We start from the raw sequence: 20,992 nt of genomic DNA, 5'->3' as shown, positions 1-20,992 counted from the left end.
TTACCTTTATTAGGTTATTTATTAATACCTCAGCCAGTTGGGTTAAATATTTGGTGCTTTATAGGTTATTGTTTAACCTTTATTAGGTTATTTTATTAGGTTATTTATTAATAACTTTAATTTTAACAGTCAACTGATTTAATTGACGCAAGACAGCTGTATTAATATGTGTGTACTGTTGTTTTTGCGTTATAATGTTTATTCAAGCTCAAACGCAATAATAATGTTTTTTTATTTTGTTTATCCGTTTCACCATCCAGGACCATCTTTTATTAGATAGATGAGTGGTTAAATGTGTTGTACATTGGGACACTGAGTGAAGCCTGCTGCAGCAGCTGGACAGCCTCTACAGCTCCATATTCTGCTCCGTCAACACAGGACTTTCTGCCTGCACTGTTTATATCTGTATGCACTTTGTTCTGGTTGTTCATTGTTTGTGATTCTTGATTTATTTTAACAAAAGTGTGCAACTAAAATATAATGGAAACAAAGCATTTTCAATGTTTTTGAAAACTATATAATATCTATTTACATAACCATAATGTGAAAATGAAAAAAAAAAAATAATAATAAAATAAATAAATAAATGCATTGGGTTAAATAACCCATAGTTGAAAAGGTGCTATAATAACCTTTATTTGGGTTATGTGTTGTGGTATTTTAACCCAATTATTTTAACAGCGTATATACTGAATTAACCTGCTGATCATGTCGCTGTTTTCCACTCGGACTTGTCGCATATTTGAAAAGCTTGCATTAAACACCTTCAAAATCTCCCAGTAATACCATTTGGAGGAAAGTAGAACAATGTTCACTCACTATACCGCGGGATTATATAAGCGCAATTCAGATAGCGCGTAATACCCGCTGCACATTACATAAGACACTGCCAGCAAATGTCTGTTGTTTCCCCTGAAACCTGCGAAAGCTCCTGTTGAGGGAAAGACAGCTCCACATCTGACCTTCACAGATGCGGCCGGCGTGTGTGTGGGAGATGCTCACAATGGGCCGTGTTTAGGTTTGGACAGCAGCACAGAGTGTGTACTTCAGGATAGCACCTGCGGCTGTATGTGGTCATCATGCATGCGGATGTCTGCTTTCTGCTCTGCGCGTGCTTTCTCTGCACTGGAGCTCTGCAGTCCTGTAGCAAGAGCAGGTAAGAAGAGCACATGAGTGTTTTTTTAATTAATCATTATGGCTCACGTGACAGGTTTAAGTAATATTTCAGTTTAACGCGTTTACGTAGTTTACTCACAGCATTCTCCAGTCAACTTTTTGATGCTTGTGAAGTTGCGTGCGCGCGCGCGCATTGCCGCATCTGTTTATCGAAAAGACCCCTGAGATCTGATCAAATATGTGTGGAATCTTTCCTAAAAGTGATTGTAGGCCAGAATTAATGTTATTTTTCTTAATCGATTTTAATTAGTATTTAAGTTGTTTACTTCGTGTTTACTTTTACAGCTGCGTATTCTCCGGTGCGCATCTCCGTCGCTGTTTTGCGCGTACTCGAAGTTTTATCAAATGAGACCCATGGGATTTTGGTTGGTAAAATCGGTGTAGAAACCTTCCTAAAAGTGAATGCACGTCAGAATCAATGTTTTAAACACTTTTTAATCGATTATTATGTCTAACATAAATCAATATACTGTCAATATAGGCCTATATACAACTCTTGTGGGAATTTGCGTAAGCACGTTTCTGTCCAATTTGTGCGTACGCAAAGTTAAAACAACACCCCTGAGGTCTGAATAATAACACGTGCCATCCTAAAAGTGACCATATGCCATTATAAATGTTAATTTTGTTTTGATTATGGCTCACGTGATGATTTTAAGTCATAGTTTAAATTAAATTTGTTTACTTAGCGTTGACTGTGGCTCAGTGGTCAGCATTAGAAGGTTGCTGGTTAAGTCCCAGCTGGATCAGTTGGCATTTCTGTGTATGAGTTTGCATGGTCTCCTCGTGTTGGCGTGGGTTTCCTCCAGGTGCTCTGGTTTCCTCCACAGTCCAAACACATGCGCTATAGGGGAATTGATTAACTAAATTGGCCGTAGAGCATGAGTGTGTGAGTGTGTGTGTGTGTGTGTGTGTGTTTGTGTGTGTGTGAATGAGTGTATGGGTGTTTCTCAGAACTGGGTTGCAGCTGGAAGGGCATCTGCTGTGTAAAACATTTGCTGGATTAGTTGGCGGTTCATTCCGCTGTGGCGACCTCTGATAAATAAGCGACCGAGCTGAAGGAAAATGAATGAATGAATGTTTACTCGCAGCAGTGCACATTCTCCTGGCAAGTCTGTTTTACTAGGTCACAACTTGGAAGTGGCGTACGTACATTTCCGCCTCTATATATTTGTGCATATGCAACGACCCTAGTGATCTGATAAAATAGAAACCTTCCTAATAGTAAAGGTAAATAAATAACTGTAAAACAACATATTAATTAATTATTATGGCTCATCTGATTTTAAATCAATATTTAAAGGTTCAAGACTATCTGGAGTACTTAAAAAAATTTAACAGGTTTGTGTGTATTGAGCATCAGGTAAGACAGCGTTAGCACCTTAAATAACTTTAATAGTGGGGAAAACTGGATAATTTTGAGCTTTTTGTCTGCTAATTTCATCTTCCGGGCTTTGAATCATTTTTGGGGCGAATCAAAATCGGTGATGATTATTTATGGCTGAGTATTCTTATGCTATGAGAAGACCCTGCTTCTTAAGTGCTCATGAGAGCCTGTGCAGGCCTGCCAAGCTGTGAGACCCAATGACCGGGTGAGACTGTAGTCTGTAGTCCTGTGGCTGCCATCACATCCTCCAAGTGGATGCCGCACACTGGTGGAGGTGCGGAGAGACCCCCCTCATGATTGTGAAGTTCTTTGAATGTATGGCGGAACCGGATAAATGCACAATATAAATACACATTACATTACAATACTGTCGTTTTCTAGGATGTATTACTGTATACTACAATACCCCACTTAGCTGAAGTATACTACAGTATTTAACATTTGACGAGAATATGACATAATACTGCAGTATGCTGGAGCGTTCATTAACAAAGTGTTGAAAATACTGTAATATATACAGTTTGACACTTTACTGCAGTATGGTTAAAAACAGACTTTATATGTGGCTATGGAAGGTAGAGCTACAACACAATAGAATAAAAACAAATGTATTTTTTATTAAATGTATTTATTTATTCATTCATTTTTTTGTTGGCTTAGTCCCTTTATTAATCAGAGGTCGCCACAGCGGAATGAACCGCCAACTTATCCAGCAAGTTTTTACGCAGCGGATGCCCTTCCAGCCGCAACCCATCTTTGGGAAACATCCACACACACATTTACACACACACTCTTACAATACGGACAATTTAGCCAACCCAATTCACCTGTACCTGTGTTTTGACTGTGGGGGAAATCAGAGCACTCGGAGGAAACCCACGCAAAGGCAGGGAGAACATGCAAACTCCACACAGAAACGCCAACTGAGCCGAGGTTCGAACCAGTGACCCAGCAACCTTCTTGCTGTGAGGCGACAGCACTACCTACTGAGCCACTGCCTCGCCTTATTTATTTAATTTATTTATTTATTTATTTATTTATTTATTTATTTATTTGTTTGTTTGTTTGTTTGAATCAGTGCACAACTAAAATCTAATGATTTTAGGATTGCTGAGAAATGGAAAACAGAAAAGTATGACACAGTTTCTAGGTTTTTATTCAGGTGTAAACAAACAAAAAATAGTGAAAAAGTCAAACAATCTGCTATAAGGAAATGTCATGCTGGCGCAGTGGGTTGCACAATCACCTGACAGAGTCCCGGCTGGGCCAGTTGGTGTTTCTGTGTGAAGTTTGCATGTTCTCCCCATGTTGCCGTGGGTTTCCTCCAGGTGCTCTGGTTTCCCCCACAGTCCAAACACATGCGCTATAGGGGGATTGATGAACTAAATTGGCCGTACTGTATGAGTGAGTGTGTGAATGAGTGTGTATCCCAGTGATGGGTTGCAGCTGGATGGCTATCCGCTGTGTAAAACATGTGCTGGATGAGTTGGCAGTTCATTCTGCTGTGGTGACCCCAGATTAATAAAGGGACTAAGCCGAAAAAAAATCTGCAATTATCAAATCTGTGTCACTGATTGAACCTTTTTATACAGAGGCTGGAAAACACGGTCATCATGAGCTCTGAGGTCATTAAAGCAATGAAAGATATTAAAACATTTCATCTGTTTGTCCGTATTGGTGTGCTGGTTATTTTTCGGCCAGGGCTGTACTGTATATAAAATCTGCCCAAACACAATCATGTCTGTGTGTAATGCATTTCTAGAATTGTTATTAAATGATTAACCATTCCTGCTTTTATCAGGTCCAAGCGAGAAACAACCAGAGCAGAGCGAGACTTGCATAAACCCGGCAGGTACAGAAACAACCAGACACCATCACAATCATCTGCAAGATTTATCTGAATGTTAAAGGGGTCCTTTTATGCAAAACTGACTTTAATAAGGGGTTTAAACACAATTGTGTGTCAGCAATGTGTGAATATAACCAGCCTATAATGGTAAAAAATTATTAATTGTGTTTGTTATAATCAGACTTGATGAAATCAGTCTGCAGAAACACTTTGATTGACATTCTCCCTTTGTGCGTGTCATAAGAGGGGGAAAGCTCCGCCCACTAGTGACCATCTCTCCCTCATTAGCATAGGACGTTAGTCTGTTTTTTTAATCTGCCACTATTCTGACAAACAAGCGTTTGTAGCTCCGCCCTCTTCTGAAAAGAGCACAATCTCATTTGCATTTAAAGCGACAGTCACCAAAACACCATAATTAGGATCAAAGCCTGAAAGAGTCAGTTTCACAGAGTTAAAACATTATCTGTGTGGTATTTTGAGCTGAAACTTTACACACACACACTCTAGAGACAGCAGAGACGTATTTTGTAAATTTTCTTGTAAAAAAGGTGCATAATAGGACCCCTTTAACTCATATCTGTCAATTCCAATTTATACTCATTGGGAATATGTGCCCGGGGCTACTTATTCGAGAACCGCGAAATATGTACCTAGAGCTATGTACGACTGCATTCTGTGTGTAAAATGAACACTACAGGGCGGTATGACACAGCGACAACCTTCTGTTAATTTTCGCGCAATACAGCAAACCATTTACTTCCATACGGACGGCTTTTACAGTGTGACCAGTGCGCTCCGCAGCTCACCTTGTAAGTTGTCAGACTTGGACATGGTTTGAGGACAGTTCCAGAGACTAATTCAAAAAGAAAAAGCTGTGTGAAATTGTGGTAAAAGCACACGGCTGTGATAGCTTTTGAAAGCACTATCGGTTGGGTTTAGGGAAGAGTGTGTTAGTGTCAGTTGATATCAAGCTAATATATAATGCACAACAACAATCCGTTCGGCTTTTTACATGGATGCGTGCAAGGACGTTGATATTGTAAATGAATACAGCGGCCTCTGGTGGATCCACAAGAAATAGCACATATGTGAAAACATGATCTGAGATTGTATTTGAGATTGTCAAAAATGTGCACGGCGCCCTCTAGTGAAAACAAAACAGCAAGAATACGTAGCTCTGGACACATATTCTGCAGTTCCCAAATATGTAGCTCTGGGCACATATTCTCTGGACGGGAAACAATTCAGTTTGCATTAGAACTGTGTTTGTACTGTTATCAGAAAGTTCTGTTTTTGTGACCTCATTTATTTATTAATTTCTCAGCACTTTACTAATGCGAAGTCCAGATGTGACGAAAGCTCCCGTCACCAAATCCGAGCAGCTCCTGAAGCTGGACGATCACGACTTCACCATGAGACCAGGCTTTGGAGGTACAAACAACACATTCAGTCTCAAAAACAAAAATACACTGAATATCCAGCATGTCGTTGGCTATGCTACAAAATAAACATCAATTTAATTATATATCTAAACACAATATTCAATTTTTAAAGGGATAGTTCCACCAGAAATGAAAATTCTGTCATCATTTACTCTTCTTCACACTTTACAAGATCCCCTTTTTCTCTTGTAACGATGGTAGCATACAGATAATCCAAATAGTAGAGGTGTAACAGGCGAATAGGTTGAGGCAACCGTCAAAACAACGTAAACAGTAAACGAACAATGGGTCAAAAGCATGGCAAGACAACACAGGAGCAGTTGGACCGGTGTACCTAATAAAGTGGCCGGTGAGTGTATGTCTTCCATGTAATCAGTGCTGATGATCAACAACTTGTGAACTGGTGTGTGAGTGCAGTGCATGATGGGATATGTAGTCTGTAAAAGTGACACATTGTTGAACACAAAAGAAGATATTTTGAAGAATGCTGGAAATCAGTAAACATTGACTTCCATAGTAGGAAAAACAAATACTATGGAAGTAAATAACTTATTTTGTGTTCAACAGAAAAGCAAAACAAACCCATAAAGGTTTAAAGCCACTATTTTGAGAGTGAGTAAATAGTTAATTTTCTGTTTTGAGTGAACTGTCCCTTTAATTTAATAAAGATAACCTACATAATTAATCTTCGTTTTTGTCTTGTTTCTTGTCCAAATATCTTAAAAACTCCTAAATCAAGCAGCATTGTCTGGACAAGTAAAAGCATGGTCTTGTACAGAAATTAAGTGGGTTTTTCCTTAAAAGAAGACAAAAATCTGCTAAATAAATTATTTTAAAGGATTAGTTTTTCTCAGCCTATTGGCAGATTACTTTGCGTGTTTTAAGGAAAAACTTAATTAAATTTGACTCATTATTTCTGAAAACAGGACCGTATCTTTTGCCTGTCTAGAAAATGCTTCTTGATTCAAGAGTTTTTAGACATTCGGACTAGAATCGAGATTTGTTTTGCAGTGTAAGCATTATACTATTGGCTTTATTTTCGTCAGGAATTACTGACGAATGTGCAATGATTCTCATTAATGACAGATATATGAAAGAGCTGAATTTCTTAATAAACAGCTCAAGAATCAGACTTATGTAGGATTTGAACTGACATCACAGGCAATCAGCTTTACATAAGCTCAGGGCAGATTATAACACTGATTCACTGGGGCTCCGAGCCAGCAGCACTCACTTATCTGCCCGTATCTTCACTGGAGTTCACATGAACTGTAAACACTACGGTCAGATCAGACCCGGATTAAGGGTGATGAAAATAATGCCCTAAGGTGAAAAAAAGGACATGCTTTCTCAAATTCTGCTTTTTATGCAGCGCTTTCCACCACTGATTAACAAACAAGGGCACTGGAGATCTGCTCAAATATCTTCATAAGACACTCATGATATTGTGAGTTATGGGAGATTTCATGCATGCTTAAGACAACTGTCATTAAGAGTCATTCACTCACTTGTGTTTTACATGCAAAGATGACATTGATTGAGATGTTTTATGACAACTTGACATAAGAAAATACATCATAACATGCTTGTCTTTGTCATTGACATTATCAAGACAACATAACCTGTCTTAAATCCATCATAAACAGCCTGTGCAGGTCGCTAATGGTCTGCAAATCTGCTGGTTAATGGACTACAGGCTCCAGTCATGCACCGCTCACACACACCTGTTCCAAGTTCCGGTGAAGAAACACACAGACACAGCTGGTTGTTGCTAGATCGGATACGGTTGCGGCCGGAAGTTAACGAGATTTATTTACATTATTTATGAAATTTCACATTTATTGTATTTTGTTAACGTCTCCCCTCACCAAAATCCTAAACCCAACCGTCATAGTAATGTAAAAACAGACATCCCATGTTGGGAACATTCATTTCTGGGGGGCACAGAGATGATTTGTGGGAGAGTGGGTGGGTGGGGGATGGGGGTGGTACGTGTCCGCGAGACATATCCGAAGAGCAGTGGGGTCGTGTGTGCTCGATGTGTTTGTTTGTTTACGTTGCCTGCTGCCTGCCTGCACTGACTATCGCCTGTGTATTTGACTACGGCTCCAGATTTGCCTACATACATCTGTTTACTCCTGATTGTGACCGTTGTTTGCCTGACCATCTCTGTATAGTAAACCCTGCGTTTGGATCCTCACTTCCCTGTTAGCGTCTGCTTCACATTACATTTGTCCTTTGGATATGAATAATGTAAATAGACAGAGAGAGGCCATGAGAAGAAGCAATAATCACACTGTAAACAACCAAATCTGGGTTTTAATCGGTTAATGCTGACGGCTGTGTGAATATATTGAGCTGTGTTCGTGCAGGACTATGATCTTATCGTGATCAGTCAACCGAGAGCACACATATCCTGTCTGTTGCACATCAATAATAGCATATGTTTTTTTATTGATCCTGTATGTCGCTTTAATTGTTTGTACATCCATTGCAAATGGCATCCATCGAATGTTATTGGCTTTATGTTGCTGCAGCCGTTGAGTGTTCTCTTTCATCTGGACATTAGCCACAATGGCGTGAGCGCTCTGAAACAGTCACAGAAAGCATATGAGAGAGGCTGGTGTTTTGCTGGTTTTTAATTTTGCAGATTATTCGTGTACATTTGAAGTTATTTGGTTGAAATCCACTGGTCTACAAGAGAGATGAGCACTAGATCTGTGCACAAACAGCACTTTATTTACCAAAAGTACATGAGACAGGTAAAACAAGCAGAGGCCTACAAGCACACAGAATACATGAGTGATTAAACAAGGCACAGGTGAACACAATAGGTGTAGAAACAGAACATTAGCTGGGTTTCTGTCGGCCTTTGTTAATGCACATTTTGAAGTACCGCATGAGAAATGAGGGATAGAAATGCCAAATACATTTAATAAATCTAAATTTGTCGTTACAATTACTGGTTTCTTATGGGATGCTCAAAGTGATTTTTACACATTTGACAAATTGTGTTCATTGTTTACTCTGTTGTCATCAATTGAAATGTAAAAATTATTATGTGCTTGATTTCAGGTCCTGCGATACCTGTTGGTGTTGATGTTCAACTGGAGAGTCTGGACACCATCTCTGAAGTTGATATGGTAAAAGACTGACACGTGTTTTTATATGAACAGAAGTCAGAATTATTAGCACCTCCGTTTATGCTTTTCCACAATTTCTGGTTAACAGAGAGCAGATTAGGGTATTTAGGCAAGTTATTGTATGACGATGGTTTGTACTGTAGACTATTGAAGAAATATATAGCTAAAAAGGGGCTAATATTTTGACCTTAAAATGGTGTTTAAAAAATTAAAAACTGCTTTTATTCTAGCCGAAATAAAACAAATAGGAATTTCACCAGAAGAAAAAATATTATCAGACACACTGTGAACATTTCCTGAATCTGTTCAACATCATTTTGGAAATATTTGAACAAGAAAAAAAATTTAAAGGGGGTGAATAATTCTGACTTCAACTGTATATTAAGACATACACTCACCGGCCACTTAATTAGGTACACCTGTACAACTGCTTGTTAACACAAATTTCTAATCAGCCAATCATATGGCAGCAACTCAATGCATTTAGACATGTAGACATGGTCAAGACGATCTGCTGCAGGTCAAAGTGAGCATCAGAATGGGGAAGAAAGGGGATTTAAGTGACTTTGAACGTGGCATGGTTGTTGCTGCCAGACGGGCTGCTCTGAGTATTTCAGAAACTGCTGATCTACTGGGATTTTCACGCACAACCATCTCTAGGGTTTACAGAGAATGCTCCGACAAAGAGGAAATATCCAGTGAGCGGCAGTTCTGTGGACGCAAATGCCTTGTTGATGAGGCCAGATGTCAGAGGAGAATGGCCAGACTGGTTCCAGCTTATAGAAAGGCAACAGTAACTCAAATAAGCACTCGTTACAACCGAGCTCTGCAGAAGAGCATCTCTGAACACACAACACGTCCAACCTTGAGGCGGATGGGCTACAGCAGCAGAAGACCACACCATTGTCTTCATTTGTTTCTTGATAAATCCATTCAGATGATCTCTGGGTCATGCAGGAGAACTTTTAGCTTAGCTTAGCATAGATCATTGAATCAGATTAGACCATTAGCATCTCTCTCTATACTCTAATTCTAATTATCAAGGAACGTTGCTGAAGTATCATGGCTACAGCAGGGCCAATGATATTATGGATCACCTGAATATAGTCCCCAGTTAGGTAAGGGTGCTGGATTATATCATTGCGCTGCTGCAGTCATGGTACAGCGGTAAAGTTCCTTGATTATTACGCCAAATTGAGAGTTTAGTTCCTATAACCATATCAGCCTAGAAAACAGCAACGTTTAATTTTCCGTCTGCCCTAATACACGATGTAACTACAAAAAAGTCGAGCTTTAAATAGGAAATTATCAAAACTCTTTGGTCATTTTTGAGCGAGATGCTAATGGTCTAATTTGATTCAATGATCTATGCTAAGCTAAGCTAAAAATGCAAGACCCGGAGATCGGCCGATTATATTCAAAAAAGGTAAAACTCGACTGTTTAACTTTAGGGAAGCTGTAAAATCAAGAGTTTTTCCAATAAAGGTTCCTTCAAGATGAGTTTGTGATTGTGTTGTGTGCTACAGGACTTCACCATGACTCTGTATCTGAGACACTACTGGAAGGACGCGCGGCTGTCTTTTCCCAGCAACACCAACCAGAGCATGACCTTCGATGGCCGGCTGGTGAAGAAGATCTGGGTCCCGGACATATTTTTCGTCCACTCCAAGCGCTCCTTCATCCACGACACCACCACAGAGAACGTCATGCTGCGAGTGCATCCTGATGGGAAGGTGCTCTACAGCTTACGGTAACTGTCGCGCACACGCTTACTGCTGATAACACAGAGCATTTTATTCTGGATTTGCTTTTCACTTTGTAGTTAACATTTGACCTCTCAGAATTATGGAAGCGCTCAGTTTAATCCCGTCCAAAGCTCAAGAAGCAGATTGACGGTCATCAGAAGCTTTATGCTGTGTCCGGCTTTGCTTTAGATGGATGACAGAGTCGAGTCGAAACCTAATTAGTGAGAGAAACTTGATTTGCTTTAAAAAAAAAATAAAGATTTTACACCAAAACTCTAATATATAAACCAACACAGTCATTTCCAGTGTTTGCTATTAAGTTTGTATTTTTTTTCTGCCTGAGATTTAACCAACACAAGCTCATTGGAAATACTTGCTTTAGTTTGACTGCACTTTCTATGTAAAAACACTAGGGGGCAGCATGACGACAACAACTTTGGTTCCTTTTCATACTCGTTATATTTACAGGGTCATATTATTGGTGATTAAAGGATTATTTTTGCACCGTTCTTCGCGCAACACCAAGTAAATACCACAAAGAAACATAACATATCCATAATTTCTAACCAAATAAGCTTACGTTACCTATCTATCTCCGTATGGTCAGCTTTTCTGGTGGACCGACATGAATGTGTGAATCCAACAAGATCAAAACATCACCGCTGTTTTAAAATATGGAGTAATTGTTCATTTTATCAGTGTCACGTTATTTTATCTATGACCTTTTCACCGCGATGTCCAATAGAATTTTGCATGCTCAAACTCTAGTATGGTCACAGCGCCCTCTTGTGGATCTGTCATCTGAAAAGTGCAATAAAACGTACCTTATGTAACATTTTAGATTGAAAAAAATGTAGACAGTGCCCTCTAGTGGATTTCTCATACAAAACATGCAACAAAATGTATTTCAAATGATTCACAAAAAACATAAATGAACAACAAAATGTTTAAGTAATTATTTTACATTCCCAAAAAACTTAGACAGCGCTCTCTAGTGGATTTACCATCTGAAACGTACAACAAAACATTTCTTATGTAACGTTTTAGATTGGCAAAAAATGTAGACAGCGCCCTCAAGTGGATTTGTCATCTGAAATGTGCAGCAAAACGTATCAGATTGAATTAGTAATTATTTTAGATTGTTAAAAAAATAGACATCACCCTCTAGTCGATTGTCATCTGAAATGTGCAATGAAATATGTCAGATTAAAAAAATTGTAGACAATACCATTAGTGGATTAGTCATCTAAAAAGTACCTTAGGTAACATTTTATATTGGCAAAAATGCAGACAGCACCCTCTAGCGGATTTCTCATCTAAAACATGCAACACTTTGTATTTCAAGTAATGATTCGCAAAAACCATAGACATCTCCCTGTAGTAAATTTGTCATCTGAAAACATCTTACAACAAAATGTTTTCTAAGTAATCATTTTGTATTCGTAGAAAACGTACACAGTGCCCTCTAGTGGATTTGTCATCTGAAACGTACAACAAAACATTTTTTAGGTAACGTTTTAGATTGGCAAAAATGTAGACAGAGCCTTCTGGTGGATTTCTCATCTTAACTGTGCAAAAATGTAGTTCGATTACTTTACCTTGGCAAAAACTGAGATGGCTCCCTCCAGTGGATTTCACATCTAAAACATGCAGCAAAATTTCTTTTAAGTCAATTTTTTTTAGATTCGCTAAGAACTAGACAGCACCCTCTAGTGGATTTGTCATCAGATTTGTAAAACAAAACATACCTTAGGTAACATCTAAGATTGGCAAACATGTCGACAGCGCCCTCTAGAGGAATTCTAATCTAAAATGTGCAACAAAATGTATTCTAAGCAATTATTTTAGATCCACAAAAAACTTAGATGGCACTCTCCAGTAGATTTTCTAAAATATGCAACAAAGTGTATTTAGTCTACAGTCATGTATGTATTAATGTCTAAAGTCATTTTTGTTTAGATTTGCAAAAGCATAGGCATCTCCCTCTATTGGATTCATCATCTGAAATGATAAAATGTATTTTATGTAATTATTTTAGATTCGCTAAAAACTCCCTAAAACACAGCGCCCTCTAGTGGATTTGTCCTCTGAAGCGCTTAACATAATGTATCAGATTCACGAAACTGTAGACGTCGCCCTCTAGTGGATTTGTCTTCTAAAACGTACAACAAAACGTACCTTAGGTAACATTTTAGATTGGAAAATATGTTGACAGTGCCCTTTAGTGGATCTCTCATCTAAACTGTGCAACAAAATTATTCTTATTATTTATTTTAATTTCACAAAAAAGACAGTGCCCTTTAGAGACAGCGCCCTCTAGTGCATTTTTCATCTGAAATGTGCAAAAATTGTATTCCAATTACTTTAGATTGGCAAAGTACTTAGATGGCAGCATCCAGTACTTCTCATCTAAAACATGCAACGAAATGTATTCTAAGTCAATTTTTTTAATTTGCTAAAACTTAGACAGCGCCCTCTAGTGTTTTTTTTCTTCTAAAACATGCAACAAAATGTATTATATTCACAAAAATGTAGATGTCTCCCTCTTGTAGATTTGTTTTCTGAAACGTACAAAACATACCTTAGGTAACGTTTTAGATTGGCAAAAATATAGATATTTCCCTCTAGTGTATTTGTGTTCTGAAACACACAACAAAACGTACCTTGGGTAACATTCTGGATTGGCAAAAATGTACACAGCGCCATCTGCTGTATTTATTGTGTAAAACATGCAACAAAATGTATTCTAAGTTAACATTTTTTTGATTTGATAAAACTTAGACAGCGCCCTCTAGTGGATTTGTCATCTGAAACGTACAACAAAACATATTCTAAGTATTTTAAATGAGCAAAAAACATAGACAGCGCCCTCTAGTGGATTTGTTATCTGAGATGTGCAATGAAATGTACCCGGAGCAACATATTTTCCTTTTTCGCAAATATGTAGACCAAGGCACGCATTTCGAGCCCGGGTTGAATGCATCCAAGATCCAATCTATCCAGCCCTGATTCTTGCTTTAGACGAGTGAACGTGTGGATTAATACATGGGAATCTGTGGGATTAATGCAATGCAGATGTCCGTTCAGACACAAAGCGGGCTTTAATCTCTAAGCCGTCCCACAACCAGCGTGCTGGATAAAAATGACTTTATTCTTCTATACATCTCCACGTACAATCTGTAAGCATCCGATCCAGGTCTGTCTTTTTATCCCAGGCCAGATGGCTGATCTGCAGGGTTTTACTGATTTCTGTACAGTGCATCCACACAGTATCCCAACCTGAACCTTACACTTTTTATGTTGCAGATGTGTGTTAAATTGTTTTTTACATCAGTCTTTCAGCAATTTTGAAAGGCTACATTGATTTACGTCAATCTACACGCCACATACTACACATAAACAACAATTATTTGTAATCACTACTTATTAATGTATTAAAGGAAGAGCTCACCCAGGAATAAACACTTCTGGTGGTTAAGAAGTGGTTACAAATGTTTATGAAATTCTTCATTCTGTTCAACACAAATCAAGATATCATGAAGAGTGTTGGAAAAAAGCAGCCATCGACATCCATGGGTACTAGAAATACTCCCTAAAGCAGAGGTGGCAAACCCTGTTCCTGCAGACTTCAGCTGCAACCCATATCAAACACACCTGCCTGTAATGATCACATGGTGTTCAGGTGTGTTTGATATGGGTAGCAACTGAAATCTGCAGGAAGGTGGCTCTCCAGGAACAGGGTTGGCCACCCCTGCCCTAAAGGATCTCCATAAATACTATAGAAGTCAATGACTCTTTTTTTTCGAGCAATCTCAGTTTATCCTTATTTTGTGTTCAACAGAAAAAAGAAACTCAAGTCAAGACAAGTGTATTAGAATTTTCATGTTTGTGTGAACTGTCTCTTTAAATCATAAGCCTGTCCCATTACAAAATAAATAGCTCTGAATGCTTTGTGTAGTAGTTTTATATGAACCACAAAGAGAGCAGAAGTTGACATACGCTGTATAAAAATGCACCATTTTAATGGTCAGATGTTAATGTGACTAAACTTTTTCACTTTTAGGTAAGTCAGGGTGGTCACATGTGTTTCTGTTCTGCTTAACAGCATAATAATGAGAGATATTGTTTGGGAAATTGTTCCAACTCTTGTTGGAAGTCAAGTTTACACACAATCAGATTATTCTGCCTCTGAAAAAGCTCAGATGATGATGTCAAGGTTTTGGAGGTTTCTGATTGGCTAATTGACAACATTTGAGTTAATGTGAGGCACAGCTGTAGAATAGTATTGAAGGAAAAGCTCAAACACACTGCTTCCTTGTGTGACAACATGGGAAAATCAACAAGCCAGAATCAACACAAAAGCCAGATTACCATTAGCTGAATCACACTGGGAAAAGACTCATGTTTGGAGACATGTCCTGTGCTCTGATGAAGCTAAGATTGAACTGTTTGGCCATAATGAGCAGTGTTACATCTGGAGGACAAAGGGGAAATCAACAAGCCTAGAACACCATCCCAACTGTGCAGTATGGGGGCGGCAGCATCATGTTGTGGGGCTGTTTTGCTGCAGGAGGGACTGGTCCACTTCACAGCATAGATGGCATCATGAAGACAGAACATTATGGAGAAATACTGAAGCAACATCTCAACACATCAGCCAGGACATTAAAACTTGCCCACAAATGGGTCCAAACAGACCATGACCCTAAGCATACTACCAAACTAGTTCAAATGTGCTTTAAGGACTACAGAGTGAATGTTTTGGAGTGGCCATCACAAAGCCCTGATATCAATCCTATAGAGAATGTGTGGGCAGAGTTGAAAAAGCTTGTGCGAGCAAGACAAATCTGACTCAGTTACAGCAATTCTGTCAGGAGGAATGGACCAAAATTACTTTAAACTATTGAAAGAAGCTTGTGGAAGGAGACCCAAAACATTTGACCAAAGTTATACAGGCTAAAAGCAAAGCTAAAAATATACCAAGGAAATGTGTGTTAACTTTTGACTGTCTAGAAATTAATAAAGAATTCTCTCATTATTTTGGCATTTAGCAAATGTAAATCATTCAGGTTATTCTAGTGGACCTAAAATAGTAAACGCTTAGTATCATTTACCATCAGACATAAAAAAAATGGTTTTGCTCCTTTTTTTAAAGTGTATACTGTGTCAACTGTTTCTATGTCATGGATTTGTTTGCTGCATATACGGAAACACAATTTTTACCTTTTCCATGCTCACTCAACAGGGTCACGGTCACATCGATGTGCAACATGGACCTCAGTCACTTTCCCCTGGACACTCAGACCTGCTCGCTGGAGATCGAGAGCTGTGAGTAATGCCATACATTAAGCTGAGCGCTCAAAAAATTAGTTGTGTTACTTGTTGAAGCTACTTAGCAGTACTTTGTTTATCAAGCAAGTGTATCTAACTGGATTAGCAATGAAAGCTTTTAAATACAAGATAAAAAGTTATTATTTTCTGTTCAGTTTTAGTTACTATACACTCCAAATATGGCATTTGCTGCTTGTTCAAACTACTTATTTTAAATGAGCTGAAACAACACGGTGGCTCAGTGGTTAGCAAAGTGGTCTCACAGCAAGAAAGTTGCTGGTTCGAGTCCCGGCTGGGACATTTGTCATTTCTGTGTGGAGTTTGCATGTTCTCCCTGTGTTGGCGTGTGTTTCCTCCAAACACATGCGCTATGGGGGGAATTGATGAACTAAATCAATAGTTTATGAGTGTGTAAAACATAAGCTGGAATAGTTGGCGGTTCATTCCTCTGTGGCGACCCTTGATCAATAAAGGGACCAAGTTTTATATTCACTTGGTGAATAAAGCTGATTCTGATTTCCCTCGCAGACGCCTATACTGACGACGACCTGATGTTGTACTGGAAGAGAGGGAACAAATCTCTGCAGACGGACGACAAGATCTCTCTGTCTCAGTTCCTCATCCAGGAGTTCCACACCACCACAAAACTAGCCTTCTACAGCAGCACAGGTCCACACTGATAAACCCACTGCTCACCCGCCTCACTCTGACAGCTGTTACCTTCCTCCATATTATCTCACTTCATGTCATGTCACGTTGCGTAATGCCGTAATTCCCCACTAGCAAAAGATTGGTGTCATAACTTCCTCCGGTAAACCATCGGATTTCAGTCTGGTGACCTAAAGGGGCTGTTCACTCAAAAATGTACTCACTAGCTGCTCTTCCAAACCGTTATGAGTTTATTTCCCCCTGTTAAACACAAAAGAAGATATTTTGAAGAAAGCTGAAAACCTGTAACCATTGACTTCCATACACCACAAAAAATGCTGTTCTTTTTGTCTTGTTTGTAGTCCAAATATCTAAAAACTCATATTAGGAAGCATTTTCTAGGCAAGCAAAATATATTGTCTTGTTTTCAGAAATATTATGCCAATAAACAAGCTAAATAATCAGCCAATGGGGGAAGCAAAACAATCTTATGTCAAAAGGAAAAACTAAATTATTTTGCTTGCCCCCATTGGCAGATTATTAAGCTTGTTTTAAGGAAAAACTCTCTTAATATTGGCATATAATTTCTTTTGTTTGATGCCTAATCTGCTTTTAACTGTTTAAATTAAACTGAACTGAATGGAGGTTTGTAGTCCACAATGAAACAGATATTCAATATTGAGTATCAAACAGATACTCAACCTGCTATGGAACCGATGACCTTCAGCATGGGAGTCGGGTGCTCTACCAAGGAGGCTAAAGGCCATGACCTCTAGCGTCTGTCACTAGAGCACCTTTAGAGTTCAGAGGAGTGAGGTTTACCTGCACAGCACTTACTAGCTGGCCTCCGTTACACACACCACTCTAAACCTCACTTCCATCCGGGTCACGGCACCAATGTAACCCCACCAGTCCTACTCCAGCCAACCCGCTCCGAGCTGGTATCGAACTGGCGAACTTCCGCATGGTAGTCAGTTGCGCTACCAAGGAGGCTAAAGACCATGGCTGTCTGTCACTAGAGCACCTTTAGAGGTCAGAGGAGTGAGGTTTACCTGCACAGCACTTACTAGCTGACCTCTGTTACAACAGCATGTTGCTGCAATGTTTACAGTGCTGATCGTACACTTCCAGGTTTCTCCTCAGTGCAGCCTTGCTTTCGTTTTTAAAATGGCGGCCGTGTGAAATAAGCGTATTTGCATTTCAGCCTGCAGTCACTAATTTATATTATATTTTATATGTTTATATCTTCTTGTCTATTGTGACGGGCTAAAACAGAATAATCAGTCTCGAACAGTTGTTGACCATTGGTGCTGTGCAGGGGCGTAGATTTAGGGTGGACAGAGGGGACACGTCCCCACCAATATCGAAATGTTCCCACCAATAATTTAATCCACTTTTTAAAAAAAAGTCATCAGCTAGGCTGGCCAAGCTGATTTTAGCTGGTCATCTCCCAGGAATATATATATGTATATATATTGTTTGATTCAGCTACTATAGTAGGTATATACCAACGCAATCTCACGGCAATTCGTAACTTTTTGATTTAGTGGCTAATTCGTTCAAATTCGTACAATCTAATTCGTACAATTTGCTCATCAACCAATGACGGTTGAGCTTAGGGGTTGGGTTGAGTGCCAAGCCTTTTTTTTTTAAATCGTACATTTTCGTACGACTGAACTCGTACGAATTCGAACAAATTAGCCACTTAACTGACAAAACGTAAAATACTTACGTTTTCTCGTGAGATCAGGCTGTATATATCTACTATTGATATATATATATATATATATATATATATATATATATATATATATATATATATATATATATATTGTTTGATTCACCTACTATACCTACTATAGTAGGTATATACCAGTGCAATCTCACAGCAATTCGTAACTTTGTGATTTAGTGGCTAATTTGTATAAATTTGTACGATCTAATTTGTACAATTTAATACGATTTGCTCCTCACCTAATAACGATTAGGGTTAGGGGTTGGGTGCCACGCTTTTTTTTTTAAATCGTACATTTTTGTATGACTGAACTCGTACGAATTCGAATAAATTAGCCACTTAACTGACAAAACGGAAACTACTCCCGTTTCCTCGTGAGATCAGGCTGTATATACCTACTATTGATATATATATATTGTTTGATTCACCTACTATACCTACTATAGTAGGTATATACCAGTGCAATCTCACAGCAATTCGTAACTTTGTGATTTAGTGGCTAATTTGTATAAATTCGTACAATCTAATGTGTACAATTTAATACGATTTGCTCCTCACCTAATAACGGTTAGGGTTAGGGGTTGGGTGCCACGCTTTTTTTTTTAAATCGTACATTTTCGTACGACTAAACTCGTACGAATTTATATGAATTAGCCACTTATATATATTGTTTGATTCACCCATCCCCACCAATGTCAAGTGCAAACCTACGCCCTTAGTGCTGTGTAATTACTCAAATTATCCTCTCTCAATATTCTCCTGCAGGTTGGTACAACCGTCTGTACATCAACTTCACTCTGCGCCGCCATATTTTCTTCTTCCTGCTTCAGACGTATTTTCCCGCCACTCTGATGGTCATGCTGTCGTGGGTGTCCTTCTGGATCGACCGGCGAGCTGTTCCTGCCAGAGTTCCTCTGGGTCAGATATTCACCACCTATTTTGTTATTGCACGACCAATAAACACACACTTAACTGACCATCCGCAATCTACGTCTTGCAACATGCACTCTTAAATAAACTGATCTGTTTGCAGGCATTACGACGGTGCTCACCATGTCCACCATCATCACCGGAGTGAACGCCTCCATGCCCAGAGTCTCCTACATCAAAGCTGTGGACATTTACCTGTGGGTCAGCTTCGTCTTTGTCTTCTTATCTGTCATCGAGTACGCTGCGGTGAACTACCTGTCCACTCTGCAGGAGCGCAAAGAGAGGTCACAAAACAGCCGGGTACGTGCATCACCAATAAAGATTGTCCACTTATTATGCGATCAGTCCATATATTGATTATTGTGACATGTGATTATTGCAATTGTGCAACTGTGTTTTGCTGATCCAGCAGTTGCCGTGTACCTGCGGAATGACCCATCCCGGTCAGATGATGATGAGCAGCAGCTACAGTGAGATGGACATGATGACCACGGGAAACTACGGCATGTCGGAGCTGAGCGACACCAAGCAGGAGCAGTTCCTGGTTCATCTGGTTATGGATAACGAACAGGGCGCTCAAAGGCCCGCCGTGACCACCAGCAGCACGTTAAATATAGACACTCACGCTATAGACAAGTACTCGCGGGTCATCTTCCCTGGAGCGTACACACTCTTCAACATCATATACTGGTCCATCTACTCACAGTGATGCTGAGGGAATGCACATCACCTGGACAAAACTGTGGTCACTAAACCATCTGATAGACTTAAACACAGTCTGTGTAATGCGTCATGTGGGCAGATAATATGGTTGGAGATTGTCAAATGCAAGAGGTTTATTTTTCCATTTACAGCTCCTGTGAGTTTTGTATTCTTTTAGTGATGTTTAAAGAGCCCCTATTATGCATTTAAAAGGTCATATTTTGGTTTTGGGGGTCTCCAACAACATGCTGAACTGCATTCAAGGTCATTGTGTTGTACTCTGCATTTATTTTTACCTGATTATCCCGATGACTCCCATATGAATTGTTCTGCGATTCATTTGCTCCCCAACGCCTCCTGAGCACGATGCTAATCTGTGCTGATTGGTCCGATGACCCGGCTCGTTGTGATTAGTCGACTGCGTTCAGCGTGAGGTAAACGAGAGTAAGACAGAGAGTAAACGTGGTTTTGATGCATTTTAGGTCGGTCCAGTGTGGACTTTGGTGCAGATTTTATGTCATCAAAATGCTTAGGACACTTCTGGGCTTACAGTGAATGTTTTCAGAGAGTGTCCGTTTGCATAGTTAACTCGCTTTAATTTGCAGAAATCATTCAATTGTGATGTTTTCTCCTGTTTTTTTTTTAGGAAACTAAATAAAATGTGAGTTTTATCAGTTCTCTTGTTTTGTCAGCGTTCGCACAGATTATAATAATAATTAATAATAATTCCTTACATTTATATAGCGCTTTTCTGGGCACTCAAATCGCTTTACACAAGGGGGGGGGGTCTCCTCATCCACCACCAATGTGCAGCATCCACCTGGATGACGTGACGGCAGCCAGAGGAGAGGAGACAGAGTGATGAAGTTAATTATGAAATGGGGAGGGTTAGGAGGCCATGATG

General features: G+C 39.3%; 2 protein-coding genes across 4 annotated transcripts in view; both read left to right on the top strand.

Annotated features, from left to right (window-relative positions):
- The window catches only part of lats1 (large tumor suppressor kinase 1), a 777,671-nt gene that overhangs the window by 116,330 nt on the left and 640,349 nt on the right, over positions 1-20,992 (top strand). The window lies entirely within an intron of this gene.
- gabrr1 (gamma-aminobutyric acid type A receptor subunit rho1) lies at positions 241-20,792 on the top strand. Of its 3 annotated transcripts, XM_087297732.1 has the most exons (12): positions 1,076-1,156; positions 4,365-4,415; positions 5,737-5,843; positions 8,930-8,997; positions 10,524-11,223; positions 11,318-11,909; positions 12,426-13,536; positions 13,618-16,070; positions 16,602-16,742; positions 19,222-19,374; positions 19,490-19,686; positions 19,796-20,765. In XM_087297732.1, the coding sequence occupies exons 8-12, from the start codon at positions 15,926-15,928 to the stop codon at positions 20,093-20,095; spliced, it is 936 nt and encodes a 311-aa protein (XP_087153858.1). In that variant the 5' UTR covers positions 1,076-1,156; positions 4,365-4,415; positions 5,737-5,843; positions 8,930-8,997; positions 10,524-11,223; positions 11,318-11,909; positions 12,426-13,536; positions 13,618-15,925; the 3' UTR covers positions 20,096-20,765.

This window comes from Danio rerio, chromosome 20 (assembly GCF_052040795.2).
Source record: "Danio rerio strain M-AB ecotype USA chromosome 20, GRCz13ab, whole genome shotgun sequence".
NCBI lineage: Eukaryota > Metazoa > Chordata > Actinopteri > Cypriniformes > Danionidae > Danio > Danio rerio.
The sequence above is the reverse complement of the archived record's forward strand: the minus strand, read 5'-3'. Positions and strand labels throughout refer to the sequence as shown.

Bases quoted from the DNA above. Each gene is read 5' to 3' on its own strand.
- gabrr1 (XM_087297731.1), top strand. From the start codon at position 1,080: ATGCATGCGGATGTCTGCTTTCTGCTCTGCGCGTGCTTTCTCTGCACT. The intron at 1,157-4,364 runs GTAAGAAGAGCA...TGCTTTTATCAG, and splicing joins CAGTCCTGTAGCAAGAGCAG to GTCCAAGCGAGAAACAACCA. The intron at 10,748-15,987 runs GTAACTGTCGCG...CTCACTCAACAG, and splicing joins AAGGTGCTCTACAGCTTACG to GGTCACGGTCACATCGATGT.